The sequence below is a fragment of the Propithecus coquereli genome, unplaced genomic scaffold (assembly GCF_000956105.1).
Source record: "Propithecus coquereli isolate 6110/MARCELLA unplaced genomic scaffold, Pcoq_1.0 Scaffold5, whole genome shotgun sequence".
In the NCBI taxonomy this organism is placed as follows: domain Eukaryota; kingdom Metazoa; phylum Chordata; class Mammalia; order Primates; family Indriidae; genus Propithecus; species Propithecus coquereli.
Window position 1 is genome coordinate 14,398,445 of NW_012150840.1, and position 16,385 is coordinate 14,414,829.

The 16,385-nt window shown below is 55.5% G+C and overlaps 1 protein-coding gene across 1 annotated transcript in view; it reads left to right on the forward strand.

The window, feature by feature from the left end:
- Positions 1–256: 256 nt before the first annotated feature.
- VSX2 (visual system homeobox 2) overlaps positions 257–16,385 on the forward strand; it is a 19,029-nt gene continuing 2,900 nt past the window's right edge. Inside the window, exons 1-3 of the mRNA XM_012656149.1 lie at positions 257–666; positions 1,930–2,014; positions 5,804–5,927. Of these exons, the coding sequence (XP_012511603.1) occupies positions 297–666; positions 1,930–2,014; positions 5,804–5,927 (579 nt within the window). The 5' untranslated portion in view covers positions 257–296. The remainder of the gene's footprint in view (positions 667–1,929; positions 2,015–5,803; positions 5,928–16,385) is intronic.

The following is a 16,385-nucleotide window of genomic DNA, read 5'->3' on the forward strand; positions in this document are numbered from 1 at the left end:
TCCTGGAAAGCCCGCCCGGTGCTCGCCCCGAAGTGCCCTGGCCCCTCGGCACTGCCTGCTGCGGGAGCTGCCAGCTTTTTGGAATTCCTAATCGCTCCTGGCCCCGGTGATTGGCTGCTCAGCTCTGACCCCACTTGGGCTGCCGCCTGGTTGGATAAAAGGGGACTCTCCTTGGGGCTCCAGAGCATTAGACACCGGAGGGGGCACCTGGGACCAACTTCGCTAAGCGGGGAGCCCGGCGGGGGGGTGGGGGGAGCTACAGACCTGCGGCCTCAGCCCCTCCAAAGAATCGGGAGATGACGGGGAAAGCGGGGGAAGCGCTGAGCAAGCCCAAGTCCGAGACAGTGGCCAAGAGTACCTCGGGGGGCGCCCCGGCCAGGTGCACGGGGTTCGGCATCCAGGAGATCCTGGGCTTGAATAAGGAGCCCCCCAGCTCCCACCCGCGGGCTGCCCTCGACGGCCTCGCCCCTGGGCACTTGCTGGCAGCGCGCTCAGTGCTCAGTCCCGCAGGAGTGGGCGGCATGGGGCTGCTGGGGCCCGGGGGGCTCCCCGGCTTCTACGCGCAGCCCACCTTCCTGGAAGTGCTGTCCGACCCGCAGAGCGTCCACTTGCAGCCACTGGGCAGAGCATCGGGGCCGCTGGACACCAGCCAGACGGCCAGCTCGGGTAGGTGAGGGCGAGGCTGCGCGGCTGCCCGACTGGGGGTGACAGCCGGGAGCCCGCGCCGTCGGGACAAGGCCTCCTCCCTGCGGAAAAGTTCATGCCAGGCCGAGGGGTCGCAGACAGGGCCTGGGGCCGATGCGCCGGGGCCGGGGACCAGGAGGATGCTCCGGCGCCAGCCAGGTTTCGGCCCCAGCGTTTCCGGCGGCCGCGCAGTTCTCTGGTCCCCGCATCTGGCCCACCTTGGCCGGGCGCCCCACTAGGGCCCCACTGGAAACAGGGTTTGGAGTGTCGCAGCTGGTGTTGCAGGGTCTCCGGACAGGTTGGAGGGCCCCAGCTCCGCTGTTCACTGCGGCCCGGGCCTCCGGGAGGACCCGCGCTCCTGGAGCCCGATGCTGTTCGGCGCGCTGGCCGCTTGGGAGGCAGGTGCCGGCGCCGGCTCCAGCCCCAGCCCTGGTGTCCAGAGTTGTCTTTTTTCTCCTTTTTTCATTCCAAAACACTGCATTGGTCATCTGGGGTTTATTTTTCATCCCAAGAACTCGAACAACCCGGCCACCACGGCAGCCGAAGCGGCCGCCATCCGATCCCACGTAGGCGCCACAATATATCGGAGCCCGGCGACTCGCGGGCTCGGGGACCCTGGATGACCTCCCCGCGCCCTCCTGGAGCCGTTTTCCTGGCGGGGTGTCCCGGCCTGCGCGGCCCTCCGGCTTTTGTTGGCCCTTGGCAATTCCCCCGATTTTTCGTTTCGTTTCGTTGCATTTGCAACGAAAAGTGGCGCGTCGCAGGCTCTCCAGCCTCGAGTGGGAGCGCATTGTGCGGGCACTGCTAAAGGGACTGTGCCTGAGCAGCCCCAGCCCTTCCCGGAGCTCAGCTGCCCGTGTCTGGGCTCGGCTCTTTGGGGCCAACTTTCCGGCCCGGAGCGCCGGGGCTGCAAGCGCAGAGCAGGGCGCAGCGCCGGGAGCGCCACCCGGGGGTCCTGCAACCCCGAGGCTGCCTGGCTCTCCGCGGTCCCTGCCCCTGGCGCGCCAGGGCCTTTGCCTCTCTTACAACGAAATCTGTTCAAAACCTCCGATTCAGGCCCCGGCGTAGGGGAGGCCAGCCTGGGCTTAGGGATGGAGATGGCCACCGGGGGTTCCGGAGGGCTTCCGGGGAGACAGAGCAGGCCCCCGCCGCTCCGGGAGGAGGTCAGGGGTGGGGCCCTCGCGGGTTTCAGGCGCCCCGAGCGCGCTGTCCACTGTGCCGCATGTCCCTCCGCCCGCTTTTCAGATTCTGAAGATGTTTCCTCCAGTGATCGAAAATTGTCCAAATCGGCTTTAAACCAGACCAAGAAACGGAAGAAGCGGCGACACAGGTAAGGCCCCCCGCAGCGCGTTGTTACCTCTCCTGCCCACCCACCCGCCTGCCGTCCGCGGTTGTGGGCTTGGGTCACTCAAACCCTATTTTCGCTGACCCCAGATCTGAGGTCCGAGGCCGCGCAAGGGCGGAGTGACCAGGCGTTGTGTGGAGCCATCTGCCCAGGGCCGTGGCGTCCGCCCGCGCCGGGCGGCCGCGCGAAGCGGTACAGTTCCGGCTTTCTCCTCCCGCAGGAGAAAGGAAAGGCCCCAACCCGGGCCAAACCCGAGCTAGAGAGGGGTTGTCAGCCCCCAGGTCCCCGCGTCAGCACATCGGAGAGCCGCGCAGACCTGCGGCGGGCAGATGCGCTCCTACCTCGCGCCCGAGCCGGTTCCTTGGCCCCTCTGCCCCCTCCCCGCCCGGGTTTCTCTCCCGCGGTCCCTGTCCTCTCCGCCAACTCCCTAGCTTCCTGCCCCCACGTTCCCAAGGCTTGGGTAGTATCTGCGCCCATGGATCATCTTCTTTCGGCCGCTGTTTTTGTGATTCTGAGCGGGTCGCTTCCTTTCCGTGAGCCTCAGTTTCCTCGTCTGTAAAATGGTGGGGGGTGTAGACTGGATGGTCCCACTAGCCCTAGCTGCTAGAGTGGGGTGCATGCATTGGGGTGCAGACTAAAGACAGTTTAAAAACGTACGTCTTTAAATAGACATTACTCGCACGCAGTTAAAATCCAATAGGCATACCCTGAAAAGTAATCCCGCTTCCCCCGCCCCCGCCTCCAGGCCCTGCCTGCCTTCCGCGTGTGCACCTCTGCCACCGGTTCCTTGTAAATCTGTGGGAAGATTTTCGAGGAAATAAAGGAAGGAGAACCGAAAATCGGCCTCCCTTTCTGCGAGTGCTGCTCGCGGGAGCTGCCCCGCGCTCACCTCGGGGGCTGTTTCTTCCCGTCCCTCTCTCCGTCCCGATCCAGGCCGGGCGGCCGCAGGGTCTGGCGCTCTGTCGGGACGTTTCCCCGCTGGGAACCCCGCCCCGCCCGCTACATCCTTCTCTCTCACCCCAGTTTGTTCTCGGCCTCTCTGCACCCTCTCTTTCCTGCGCTTCGCTCCTCCTTGGCCCTCGGACACTCCACTGCCCACCGCATCTTTTAAAACGGCCCCTCCTGACCCCTCAGGTCCCAACAGGTTTTGGCTCGAATGAAGGTGAACTTCAACCTGGTTGCTCAGGGATCTCGGCTTATTCCCTTCAGACAGTTGTTTGCTTTTGTTCAGTTTGTTTCATTTTAAACGGGAACATTTTTTTCTGACCCAGTCCTGATCCTGGGTCCTTTTTTAAAACAAAAGCAAAACCAAAAACCATTCATTCATTCATTCAACGAATATTCATTAAAACACTTTTTGTGCACCCAGCTCGTGCTGGTCCCAGGCTGGGTGATCCTGTCAGCCTCTGCGAGCAGGGACAGGGACCCGTGGATTTGGAAAGCAGCCGAACTCCTCCTGTGCTGCTGCGACAATGGGCGGGAGGGGTTCCCTAGCATGGAGAGCCCTGGAAAAAACATCCCCAAACCCTGGGTGCAGGAACCATGTTTCTGCATCAGGACGTCTCATTGTGTGGCACTTGGAGCTGGGTGACCCATAGCCCAAAGTCCATGTTTCAGGTCCCTGACTCTCTGTTCTCATCTGCCACCCTCTTCATCAGGGAAATCTTTGGGGGCTTCGGTGGGTTCCCAGGGGTGCAGAACATTATGGGGACAACACCAGGGTATTAGCTGCCTTGGGTTTCTGTCTGTTTCTGGTGCATGAAGGGACCAGGTTATTGGAGAGGGAAGAATGGCTGCTGATGACCGGCACAGTCCTTATTAGTAAAAGATGCATTTTCCTGAGTTTCTCTCATTTGGGGATTTGGGGTAAGAGACTCCAGAATCTGATGATGAGAGATGGGCTTGTCTCTATCTCCCAGAAACAAACCAGGCTTAAAAGCACTTGCAGGTGGGGTGGGGGTGAAGCAGCCATGGCGACGGAGTCTCAGATTTTGCTCTTCTCTTTACCCGGACAGCTCAGCTCCTCTTCAGGCAGGTTACAACATGAGCCCGAAGGTCTGGGGTTCTGTTCCAGCCAGAAACGGAGGTTGGGTCTCGTTTTGTGGGGGAAGGAAACTCTCACTGGAGAGCAAGTGGCATCAATAGCGAACCAGCACTGAGGCAGGAATTAGGGGAAGTTTGGAAGATTTGAGTTGTTTTCAGTAGGGGCTCTCCCAAGTACAGGCTGGCACTTGAATAGTTCTAGACGACATATAATCAGCTCTCCTCTTTGGCCAGGCCATGTCACCTGTGTGCCTCAGTTTCCCTGGTTTTAAAAGGGACTTGCTTTTTTTTATTGTTTATTTTGACTCTTTGTTCATAGGCCCTTCAGCAGGTGAGAAATAGAAAGCAGGGGATCCTCAAAATTCTAAAGCATTAACTTTCCGTATACATAAGCCTTCCACATACCCCCCAAGAGAATAGGAGAAACGATTAAGAATCAAACCAGTCGTTTTCTATAAAGAGCACAATCTTTTTTCCTCACACACCTCCTGCATCATCCCCCAAGATATTAAAGCTGACAAGGAATGTGTGGGGTTTGTACTTTTTGGTTGTGTTGGGTGAGAGCACAGCAGTGAAGGGTGCTACACCTCTGTGCTGGGGTCCAAATCCCAGGGGCTAAGCAAGGCATGTAACAGTTTTACAGTTCAGTTTGTGGAAACCGGATTGTATTGCCCGTGGGCTTGCTGATGAGGGTCTAGGATAAAGGTCTCCTGAAACCTGGTGACGTTAAGGTCTGGAAAGAGAAGAGTTTGTATCTGTAAGTAGATGTTTAGTGGTTTATTCAGGAAAGGAGCATCTATGAATCTCCTAATATCAGAGGCAGGATTTTATGTGTTAAGAGCATATGCATTTGCACATTTTCCTGGGGTGACAGAACAACGTAGCTTTTACCAGATTCTTAAAGCAGTTTATGACACAAAATAGGTCACCGTGAACTGCTCTGTAGGGGTAGGAGGCTCACTGGATGGCCTGAATGGGCCCCTCCCCAACTGAGTGGCGGAGTCTGTGTGTGGGAGGGTTGGAAGGTGGCCCTTGCCTTCTGAGCACCGGAGGGGACAGGGAAAGATTCTAGGGCAGCTCTAGGGAGCTGGTGTCCACGGTGGTGTCAGAGGAAGGGCAGGGGAGGAGGAGGGGATGTGGAGGGGAGTTGAGGGAGCAGGAGATTCAGTTCTCAGCCACGTGAACCCTGAGGTTGAAGCTGCATTTGTCTTTCTGGGGAATCTTCGAACTTTGAGTGAAATTAAAACGTCCGACTCTAGTGTCTGTGAGAGGAGCCCAGGAAGCAGGTGTGGGTGGGGCTGCAGTATTTATGGATCTGCTGGGCTCCTCCGCTCTGCGCTTGGGAGGAGGAACAGGGGCTTTCTGCATTTTTTAAAAATTTCCTTTCTAACACCCTTTCCCCCAGAGCACCGCCAGAAAGATTCCCAATATGAAATGTCACTGAGGGCTGAAAGAATGCCCATCCTGCCACCAGAATTGTAGTGTGGGCCCTTGGCCTTGAATGACAGCCTTGTCCAGAGGGTTACACTGTGAATGTGTGTGTGTAGACATATGTGTGTGTGTGAGAGAGAGAGAGAGAGAGAGTGTGTGTGTGTGATTGTGTCAGATCGTGCGGAGCCAGCCTGGGTTTGGGGGTCTGTCCAGGAGCCGCAGGGGAGGGCCGCTCTGTTCTCTCTGAGACAGGCTCTTTCAGTTTCCTGGGTCCTGAGTGTCTGGTCTTGCTCCCCTCAGGACAATCTTTACCTCCTACCAGCTGGAGGAGCTGGAGAAGGCATTCAACGAGGCCCACTACCCAGACGTCTATGCCCGGGAGATGCTGGCCATGAAAACGGAGCTGCCAGAAGACAGGATACAGGTAACAGCCCTGAGCCCCTCTCTCCCACGCTTGCCCCTCTCTCAGGGACATCTGCCACCGCAGGGTCCCAGATACCCATGACTCCAGCTGCCACGCCCTGCTATGGGCATGTGCTTGCTGGTGACCATGTCCTCACGGAGAGCAGTTCATTTAAGCTGACAGGTGCTTGGTGAACACCTACCATGTGAGGTGGGCACTGCAGGGGGTGGGGGGAAACCCGAGGCTTAGCAGGTGCGGCCTGGCCTGCTGTTCCAGACTGTACGATTCCTGAGGAGTGTGTCAGACAGACCCTGAGGGGCCTGGTGGTGAGAGATGGGTATTGCATTGGTCCTGGGTTCTGGGCAGGGTCTTTGTGGAGGTGGATGTCCCCTCAGTACAGCTGAGGTAGCCCCAGGCCTCTGTGAGTGGCTGTGAAGGGGAAGGTGGCTTCTAGCCCTGACCCCAGTTTGCTTCCCTTCCCTCCCCCTCCTCCCCATGAGGAAGGTGTGCCCCTCCCTTCCCACCCCCTACACTCATCCACCTGAGGCTCCTTCCACCCCTCACAGCCCAGCAGCTGCTGGCCATGCCCTGAGCTCCTGCGCCTTTTCTTCTCCCTCTCTGGCCCAGTGTGTGGCCTGGGACATGTGCCTGGTGTTCTCACTGAGTCCTCCTCCTCTCCTGGGCAGTCTGGGGAATAACCAGCCGCTGAACTGGGCGGCACGTGCTCAGCTGTGGTGGGCACGGGGCCTCCTCTCAGTGGTAGCAGGGCCTTCCCAAGTCCAGAGTCCCCTTGCTGGGCAGGGGGCCGCAGAGTCATTTCTCTGGGAGAAGATGGAGTCTGCTGGCTTTCTGGGCAGGACCTCCATGAGGTGGAGAGTGGGGTGAGAGGAGCATTTCTAGAGGATTTGGAGTTGCCTTAGCTAGAGCTCAACCTTAAATGAAAGCTGCCCCCACTCTGAGTGGTCAGAGAGTAGTTCACAGCAGAGCAAGGGAAGGCAAGGGCAAGGCCCCAACCCCCGAGACTGCTGCTCTGCCTCCTCGGCAAGGTCCTTCGTGCCTCCCCTCCCTGTGTGAGTGTGCCTGGAAGGTGGCCGCAGCCCTAGAGAAAGAACCAAATGAGGTGTGTAGGTTGCTCTGAATTCTCACTGGAGGACCAGAGGATGGGAAATGAGGCCTTGAGCTGCTTTTCCAGAAGGGCCTTCCTCTCCCTTGGAAATCTGTTTGGAATTTCAGCCAATGGCTTTAGACATTGACACTAACAATAAGCTCAATTATTCATAAGCAGATTATGTTTGGTGCATTACTCATGGTGGCCTGGACCCGTTACCCTCCACCCAATTGGGTTCTAGTGGGGTGTGCTGGGTGTTGATTCTGCATCGTGTGTGTGTGTGTGTGTGTGTGTGTGTGTGTGTGTGTGTGTAAGCCAAGGCCCAGTCCAATTGTGTGGTGATAACCCCTGCCTTCCCTTCATTAGCACAAAGTTGGCCAGGACAAGTGGCTGTGGAGGGAGGAGGGCTGACAAATTCTTGTTGTTGGCAGCCCACATTTACATTATTGACCAGTAGGAAGGAACCGCTTGTTTCTTGCAGTAGGTTATCCTAAAATCTGTTTGGCTCTGGGGGGGTGGGGGCGGGGTGTTTGAAACCTGCTGAGCTCAGGATTTGTGGGAAGGCTCTCCGAGGGCTGTAACTGCATTGCTACAAATGCCCCAGCAAGTGCATGCTTGGCTTCCTTAAGTTGCCTGGAGGTTGTCTGCAGGGTGGTGTCTGAAGCCACCAGAACCAGCGCAAAGGAGCCAGGGGTGCGGAGTATGGAGAGCTCGTTGCCCTTGGCACTATGACGATTGGCTCTGTAATTTGTACTTAGAGGAGAAATGGGGCAAGACTCTCTCAAACCCTTTGAGCACCACCTGGCTAAATGCTGCCCCCAGAAAGTATTTGTGCGTTGTTGAACAATCTTGCCCCAAAGTGTTTAACAAAGTGGGAAAGATCTTGGTGTGTATCAGTAACAATCACAGCTATAACTTCCAGAGCAGTTTCCACGTGCCAAGTATTCTCCTGAACATGTGATGAGCACAGGAGAGGCAGTGGGGAGTAGTGGTTAGAGTCACTGACTCAGGGTTCATGGGTTCATGGCTGGGCTTCACCTTCCAGAAACTCCTAGTCCTCATCTGTCCAGTGGGGGTGACAGTGGCACCTGCCTCTCGGGCAGATGCAATGAGCCATATGTGTGCAGTGTTCAGGGCAGTGCCTGGCACGTGCCCCCTGCTCACTCGGTGTCAGCTCTGATCTCATTAAATCCTGGTGACAACCAGAGGGGTAGAGACCATGAGCTTCCTTTTAGCACCAAGGTAGCTGAGGCATCACAACTTGCCCCAGGCCACACAGCTAGAAAGTGGGGGATATAAGACTCCAACCTGAGGCTGGGCGAGGTGGCTCACGCCTGTAATCCTAGCTCTCTGGGAGGCCGAGGCGGGCGGATTGTTTGAGCTCAGGAGTTTGAGACCAGCCTGAGCAAGAGAGAGACCCCCGTCTCTACTAAAAATGGAAAGAAATTAATCGGACAACTAAAAATACATAGAAAAAATTAGCCGGGCATGGTGGCGCATGCCTGTAGTCCCAGCTACTCGGGAGGCTGAGGCAGAAGGATCGCTTGAGCCCAGGAGTTTGAGGTTGCTGTGAGCTAGGCTGACGCCACGGCACTCTAGCCCGGGCAACACAGTGAGACTCTGTCTCAAAAAAAAAAAAAAAAAAAAGACTCAAACCTGGGTCTGAACCAAAAGCCCCCTTTTACCACCTGCCTCTTGGGTTTTAAGTCTTTATTTTGCCTTGAAGCTGGGAGAACAGAGGTGATTTGAAGTCAGTGGCAGGGGGATACATCACAACTTCTTTATAAAAATAATCAATATTTATTGAGTACCAGGCCACTATTATTTAAAAAAAACAGACTTCAGGTATAACAAAATTATTTTTTGAACGGGCAAATTCATGTAAATGAGTTTGAAAGGGTAAAAAATGAGTCTCCCCCCACCCACCCACCAGCAGCCCTCCCTTAGTAACCAGCGTCCTTTGTTTCCTTCCAGGGATAGTTTATGCACATTCAGCAAAGAGTCCTCAGAGCACCGTGAGCCAGCTAGGTTCTACAGTTCCATTTTACAGATGGGGAACCTGAGGCACAGAGGCCAGAATTCAGACCTGAGTCCTTTTAGACTCTGGAGCCCTTGCTTCCCTACATTGCTACTTTCCTCGCCATTTCCCCTCAACATGTTGCTAAGGTAGGGACAGTGCATCTAAAGATGGAAAGCTGCCACTCCGGAGCCAGGCCCGCCCCTGACCCCACTTTGGGTCAGAGGACTTTGCGTGTGTGTTGTGGGCGAAAGAGGGGGAAGATGAGGAGTCATTAGAGGCTCCAGGTCTGGAGTTAGATGTTCTCAAGGTGGAATGAAAGTTTATTGGACTGGAAGTCAGGTACCCAGATCTTAGCTCTGGCTCTGATACCCACCGGCATGGCAGAGGCCAGGCCACTTCCCATCTCTAGGCCTCAACCTCCTCACCTGGAAAAGAAAGAGGTGGAGTCCCTCCCACGGAGGGGTCTCCTCAGGCTCAGGTCCCCTCAACAGCCCCTGGGCTGCCATTGGTGGAATGGGGGTGCAGGGCAGGTGGACAGCTTGGACATACATCCCTTCTGGGCCAACCTGAGCAAACCCCCTCATATGCCTGAGGTCTACTGTCGAATGTCTAATGAGAACCCACAGCACAGACATGAAAAGTCAGATATACTTACTTCTAATCTTTCCCTGCCGGCAAGCCAAACTCTGAGCCCCTCAAATTACTCATTTACAAAATAATGATAATAATATTTTCCAAAGTGCTAATTTTACAGGTGGTGTTATTACTGGCATTTATTCAGTATGCACCAGTGTCCCTGATAGTAAGTGCTTCCCATGCTTCGTTTCATTTAATCCCTCACCACCAGATGAGTTAGCTGTCATTCCTGTACCTATTTTCTGGACGAGGAAACTGAGGGGCTGAGCGGTGAAGTAAACAGGACTGGGATTCAAACCCAGGACTCGGCTACCACCGCATAGATCCCAGAGTAAACAGGAGTGCGTCTCTCTACAAACTGTAATGATGCAAAGGGCAGTGGTGATGGCCCAGTCCCAGCAGGAGGGGACGATGTCCTCTCCTCTGTGCTTCAAGGATGAGCACTTCGTCACTCTCCATCTCTCTGGGCTGGGGATGGAGGCGTATGGTGCAATGTTAGGGAAAGAAAAGATCCCACGTCTCCATGTCAGACTCAGGCACAGTCCATTTTTTGTGTGTGTCTCCAAAAAAAAGTATGCCAGGATACAGCATTCTGGAAGCCCCTGCCAGATGTCAGCCTTAAGGAAGAGGAAATGGGTTTCCAGACTGACTTTATTTCCTCTGTGGGGTCACCTGTTACTAAAATTGTAAGGTCAGGCTATATATATCCACTTATTTGTTTACTGTATTTTTTTTCTGACAAATGTCCTTGTTATGAAAATGCAAACATCACAGAGCTATGGAGTGCAAAGTGAACAGAGACTGCGTTTCACCCCACTCTTAGCAGCTTCGTGTGTGTTGAAGTGTGAGGTTGAGGTTCTCTGACTGGGACTGCTCAACTTTGCCTCTTATAAAGTGGTCCCTGCCCAGGGGTAGGGGACAAAGTGCTAAGGGGTTATATTCCAGAAGTAAAAAGACAGGTGCCTGGGGGGGGGAAGCGTTTGCAGTGAAGCTCAGTGCAGGATGTTTATTAGAATCACCAGGGCAGATTTTTAAAATACCCACGCGGGGCCCCCACACCCAGCAATTCTGGGTTGAATTGGTTTAAAAGTAAACACCTGCATGTTGGCATCTGTATGTTTTAAAATCTCTGCAGGTGGTTCTGTGCGAAGTCAGTATAAAAACACTGGTTCGGAGGCTCAGGATAGGTGTTTCTGTGTTCTACGTGGGTTAATATGAGTGGAAAAAAGTGGAGTTTTGGTTGATGGGTGGGGTGAGGAACAAAATGATCTATCCGTCGGCAGGGAAGGATGCTGCCTGGGGCTGCCCGGAAATGTGGGCAGAGCTGCCCCCTAGTGGACGTCAGAGGCTGCAGCAAGGCCCCGCTTCTCTGAGCCTTAAGCTGGGCTGGACGGAGAGCGCTGAAATACGGTGTCAGAAGTGCTGAGCGGATGTGGAGTGTGAAGCCCTTAAATCACGCCAGCAATGAGCCCAGATTCATCAGCTTCCAGCTAGAGGAGAAGAAAGAGGCCGGGTGAATGTGATGGATGCTCACCCAGAGTATGACCAACAGAGCCAGGCCTGAGGGCATGTGGCAAGTTTGGAGACCAGAATGTGCAAAGGGCATCTGTCATGCGGGATGTCTCTGTTGGGGGGCGATCCTGGAAGGAGTGCAGACGGTCTCCTGTGAGCCCCTTGACGGAAGGCGCCCTGGGCATGTTGTCTCGTGAGGATGCCAGGATGGGAGCATGCAGGACAGGGACTAGGTGACGATGCAGACACAAGAGGAGGCGGGGAGCATGGCCACCACTGCTCATGCCAGTTACCTACACAGAGAAAAAGCTGACACGGTCACCTAGCTCGCTAGCTGTGCACCCTGTGGCAGAGGAGCATCCATTCGGCAAGGGTTCCCTGGGTCCAGTTCACCCTTGGAGGCACAGGCACCCTCTCCGTCAGCTGTGGAGGCACCTGCCAGATCCGCTGTTGACAGCCAGAGGCATCCACGCTACCTGGGCTTTCTGAGTGTTGCAGAGGCTCCACCTCTCAGGGGAAATGTATCAGGAAATCCAGGCTCATTCCCAAACTGAGAGATCCTGCTGACTCACCTTTGCCTGGGACTCCAAACCTGGTGACCCTTGATGTCACCTTTGGTCCCTTACGTACTTGGAGCCCTGAAGTGTAAGGCAGGGCGCTGGTCCTGGCTGGAGCCTTGATGCAAGGTCTCCCGAAGAGTTTGGGACCAGATTCCCATATGAGAGCAGCAGTCTCTTCTAGAAAGTGGGCAGTCAGGAAAGTGAGTAAGAGACAGTAAGAGACAGATTAACGGAATTTATGGCGTTGGCAGAACCAAGAGCCCAAGTAGAATCTCAAAGATGGGAGATAGGAGGATGTCATTTTATGTGAAAAGTATCCCAGAGAAATTGCTGAAAAGCAAAGCCTTGTCATGTTGCACATTAGTCCACGGAATTCATCCAGCATCAGGCCAACATGTTTCAGCTCTTACTGTGTGTCAGGCATTTCCCACACACCGTCTAATTTTCACAACAAACCTGCAAGGAGGCGGCATCTCCAGGCAGGTGAGGAATGGGAAGCTCAGAAAGGTTTAAGAAATGCCCCCACGACCACAAAGGCAAGTAGAGGCAGAGTAGAGATCTCCAACCTGGGGCTTCTAGCCTCTTAGCCCCAGGTGACTCACGGAAGTATGGGCACTGTGGGGGTGTCCTCCTGCATTGGTGCCTCGGGGGCTTGGAAAGTAGTGGACATGTGGGGAGAGTTTCAGGGGCAGCTGCTTGGCACTCCAGATGGCTACAGGGGAAACCGATACCTGTATTAAAGCATTCCGGCCTGAAGGTTTGTTCTACCCTTTCCCCTCCTCCTGGAGTCGTTGATATTATTATTTGCCAGTCTAGCCTTGCTAGCGGGCATATGGAGGCGGCCAGAGCGACAGGCAATGCCATCGATTAACCTGCCTTCTGCAGGCTCCCACTGACTTTCTTAACTAGCACTTACTGAGCACCTTCTGTATTTCAAGCATTCATTTATTTAGGCACTCACTTCCATTTAATACTCCAAACAACCCTGGAAAGTAGGTGTTCTGATCTTTTGTTTGAAGAGACCGAGACTGGGAGAAGTCAAGTAGCTTGCCCAAGATCACACAGCAGTTTTTTTCAGAGCTAGCAATTCTAGTTCAGGACCGGCTGACCTCAATGCTGCTTATACATTTTTAAGTTCTATACACGTGTGGTTGTTTCCAGGAAGGGACTAGAAAGGCAGATGTGAAGAGTGGTTAGGGTTAATTCTAATCCCTTGTCCACTTCCCTCCAAGGCACCACTGCCACAGCTTCCCTGCCAACTGTCCTAAAAAGAAATTGTTTTGGCCGTCCAGGTTTCCTCCATAAATTGGAGTAGCATCTGGTCTTCACAGAGAGCCAGGCATTCCAGGAGCCCATAACTGAGGTCCAGATGACTTCTGGTTTGAGCCACCAGCTGGCACCAGCTCCCCTGGGAGAGTATCTGTGGGCAAAGTCAGATCTACAGACCAGTTATTCATTTGCCCAAATCAGGAGATCCAGGAAAATGGTTCCGTCTAGAGGCCCCAGAGATGATCTGAATCACGACTCTGCACCCCTACTTTAGTTTCCTAAAGATGCTGTTTCCATCCGCGAGCCTGCCCCATCTCAAGCGCGTATGCTCGTGAACTCACCGGGAAGCCAAGGCAATGCGCCTTACCAGGTATCCACACTGGGGTGGCAGGGACACCTCTGTCTCTGTACACTCCACAATGCCTTTTCCAGACTCTCTAAATTTGAACCTCAATGAAAACAGAAAGTTCTTTCATAAGTTTGGCATCAAACGCATTTGACAGCAAAAATTGGACTTGACCCTATGCAATTTATTTATCCCCTGGTATGAATATGTGCATATGCGTTTTGCTGCAGAAATCAAAACTGATGGGTTTGACTATGAGGTGCTGCCACTGCAGGGCATTATGTAGCATGTGGTGTATGCCTCACGTATCTTTTCCAAAACATTCTCCAGTCTGGCCCCACTCGTTCCAGTTAAGGGGTACAGCCTTGTTGTTTTATAATGCACTGTATTCAAGCAGGACAGATCATCTCCTGACCAGGAAGCAGATGGCTTGCTTATAGTCATAAAGAAAGCCTTCCCAACCCTCTGCGGTCAGACTTGGTGCCTGGAATTCCATCACCAGGTGTTTCATTCTTGGCTGTCCTCTCTGAGAAGTGGATAAAACCAGAAGTCACTTACACTTTTATGTGGATTAGTCTTTTTAGAGCTTTCCTCTGTGGAAGAAACCAGCTTGAGGCAAGCGAGTCCTTGTAGAGGGCCACCAAGTGCTAAGGAGAGGGAGATGGGACAGGACTGAGGCCCCAGACAAAGCGCAGGCCCTGGGCAGGGCAGACATCCTGCAGGACAGGCAGGCAGCGCTGGGAGAGATCTGCACACCGCGTGGAGCCAGGCCAGGACACAGCCCGAGTTGCTCACCGCTCTCCATTTCTTGGTGCACGAAGGGCAGCCATCTAGTGGCCTTCAGATTAGATAAACCCTTTCCCTGGCAGGGGTCACTCAGGTTGGTGACAGGTCCGGACCAGGCGGAGGCCTTGCACCTGTACTTTGCAGTCCCCTCGTTCTGAGCAGGAACCGCAGGTGCCAAACCCGGGAGCGGCAAAGGTGCTGCCCGCGCGGAGGCGGCGCCACCCCGGGTAGGAGAGGCCCGGGGCATCTGAGGCTGTGTCGCTCCCATTTTTAGAGGCTCCTAGTTATTCACAGATGAAGAAATGCCAAACCAGGGTTACGTATATTTGGGTCAACTTAAAGGTGTGCGTGGACGGAGCGGTCCTTCCTCACTGGGCAGCGTCTCTGCTGCCTAGGGGCCGTTCAAGGGCCGGAGGATGCGAGGCGGGCGTGCCGGAGCGCCCCCTGGCGGGTGTGGCTGGTCGCGCTCCGCCGCAGACTCCGGGCTGCCGCGGGCGGCCGGGCGCTCACTCCGCCACCTGGCGGCGGCGGCGGGAACCGCAGGGGCGCGCGGACCCGGGGCGCCGCCGGCCCCAGCCCAGCGCTCCCTCCGAGGCAGCAAAGGGTTAAGCTGTCAGCGGCGCGATGTTAAACAGGTGTCAAAGGCGCCCCATATATCTGCAGATTGAAATCAAATTCTTTGCCGTATAAAAAGATAAATTACCCAGGCGCTGCCGCGCGTCCCACTCATCACGCCAGCGCCAGACGGCAAGCAATTTTTTTTTTTAATGTGCTAACGACCTAATCAAGCAATCAAGTCGGAGAAAATTGCAGAGTGACCGGGGCAGCCATCTGCCGGCGAGCCCCGCATTCATTTCCGCGGCCCCGCGCGGGGCGGGACCGGGAGGGAGCTGCCGGGGGAAGAGGGGGAAAAATCCTAAACAAATTAACACCCAATTTTCCCCGTCTAATTAGTTAAATGAGAAGTGTTTGGGGTCCCCCGGGGAGCGGGAGCGGCTGCGGCGCGGCGAGCGCGGCCTCCCCAGCATTAATTAGCGCGGGTCAATGCCGCGGCTCCCGGGAGAGCGGCCGCTTTAATTTCCCGTGATATTTCAGTGCCTGAGGCCCATCGATTCAAACTGAAATTAACTTATTTTTCAATCAGCCCAGGGCTGCCCCTGGGGGTGACTCTTCTTTTGCCGCCTCCTGAATAGAGCGGGAGCAATTTTTCATCAGAAGCTGAGGCCTCGGCCGCGGGGGAGGGGCGGGGGCGGGAGCCCCGCCTCCGCCTGCGCCCCCTTCCCGCGCGCCCCGCCTGGGCCTGGCGTGGAAGAAGCTCCGACCGCCGGGTCGGGGGCAGCCCAAGGTCATGCGGCCTGAGGCCTTGGAGGGCCGCGCCACCCTCTTCCCAGGAGGGGAAACTGAGGCCGGCAAAGTGCAAGGACGCGCCCAAGGTCACCGAGCCCAGCTGAGGGCAAGGGCCTTCTCTTCCGCGCCTCGGTTTTCGCCTCTGTCTGGAGGGCAGCGCGGGGAGGGCCCTGGCCAGTGGCAGCCTCTTTCCTTTCTATAGGTTTTAAGATTTCCGTAATAAAAGGGTGTTTTTAAAGGTCACAAGAGCCCCTGCTTTGTCCTTCGTGGGCCCCCAACAAAGACCCTTCCATGTGTGTGGGAGTCTGGGGTCCTGTCACCACTTCTCCCTGGCCTGCGTATGAGGACCCTGAGGCCATGCTGGCAAGACGAGGAAAACACGTGTTGGGGACTCCCACCCCTCAAACAGTGCCCTAGGGTGTGGGGAGCTGGAGTCTCCTGTAGTCTGGTGGGCTTCAGGTTGAGGTCACAGGGAGACCCAGAGCCTGCCACTTCCTTCCCACCAGTGCCCACCAGGAGCCCCAAGGCTGCCTGTTTTCCTGTCCCCCCTGACCTCTGAGCCCCCCAGCTCTGGGGACACAGGCTCTTCCCAGCCCAGAGGCAGCCTGAGGCTCTTTCAGGGCTGGAGCCAGGCTGGGGTAGGTGCTGCTTGGCGCTGGGTGACACAAGAGCCTAGCCCTAGCCCCCATCCCCATCCTGCTCCAGCAGCAAGCAGGGAGGAGGAGGGCAGTACAGAGAGGCAGAAAGACACCCACACCAAGAAACGGGGCTCCAAATCAGCGGGAAGAACACCCCCACCTGCGGGAACCTCCTGGGCCCTAGCTCCATAGCAGTTTGGGGCCTGACATCACATTGGCCATTGATACTGGGTGTGTGGCGTGCCCTCCGCCCACCC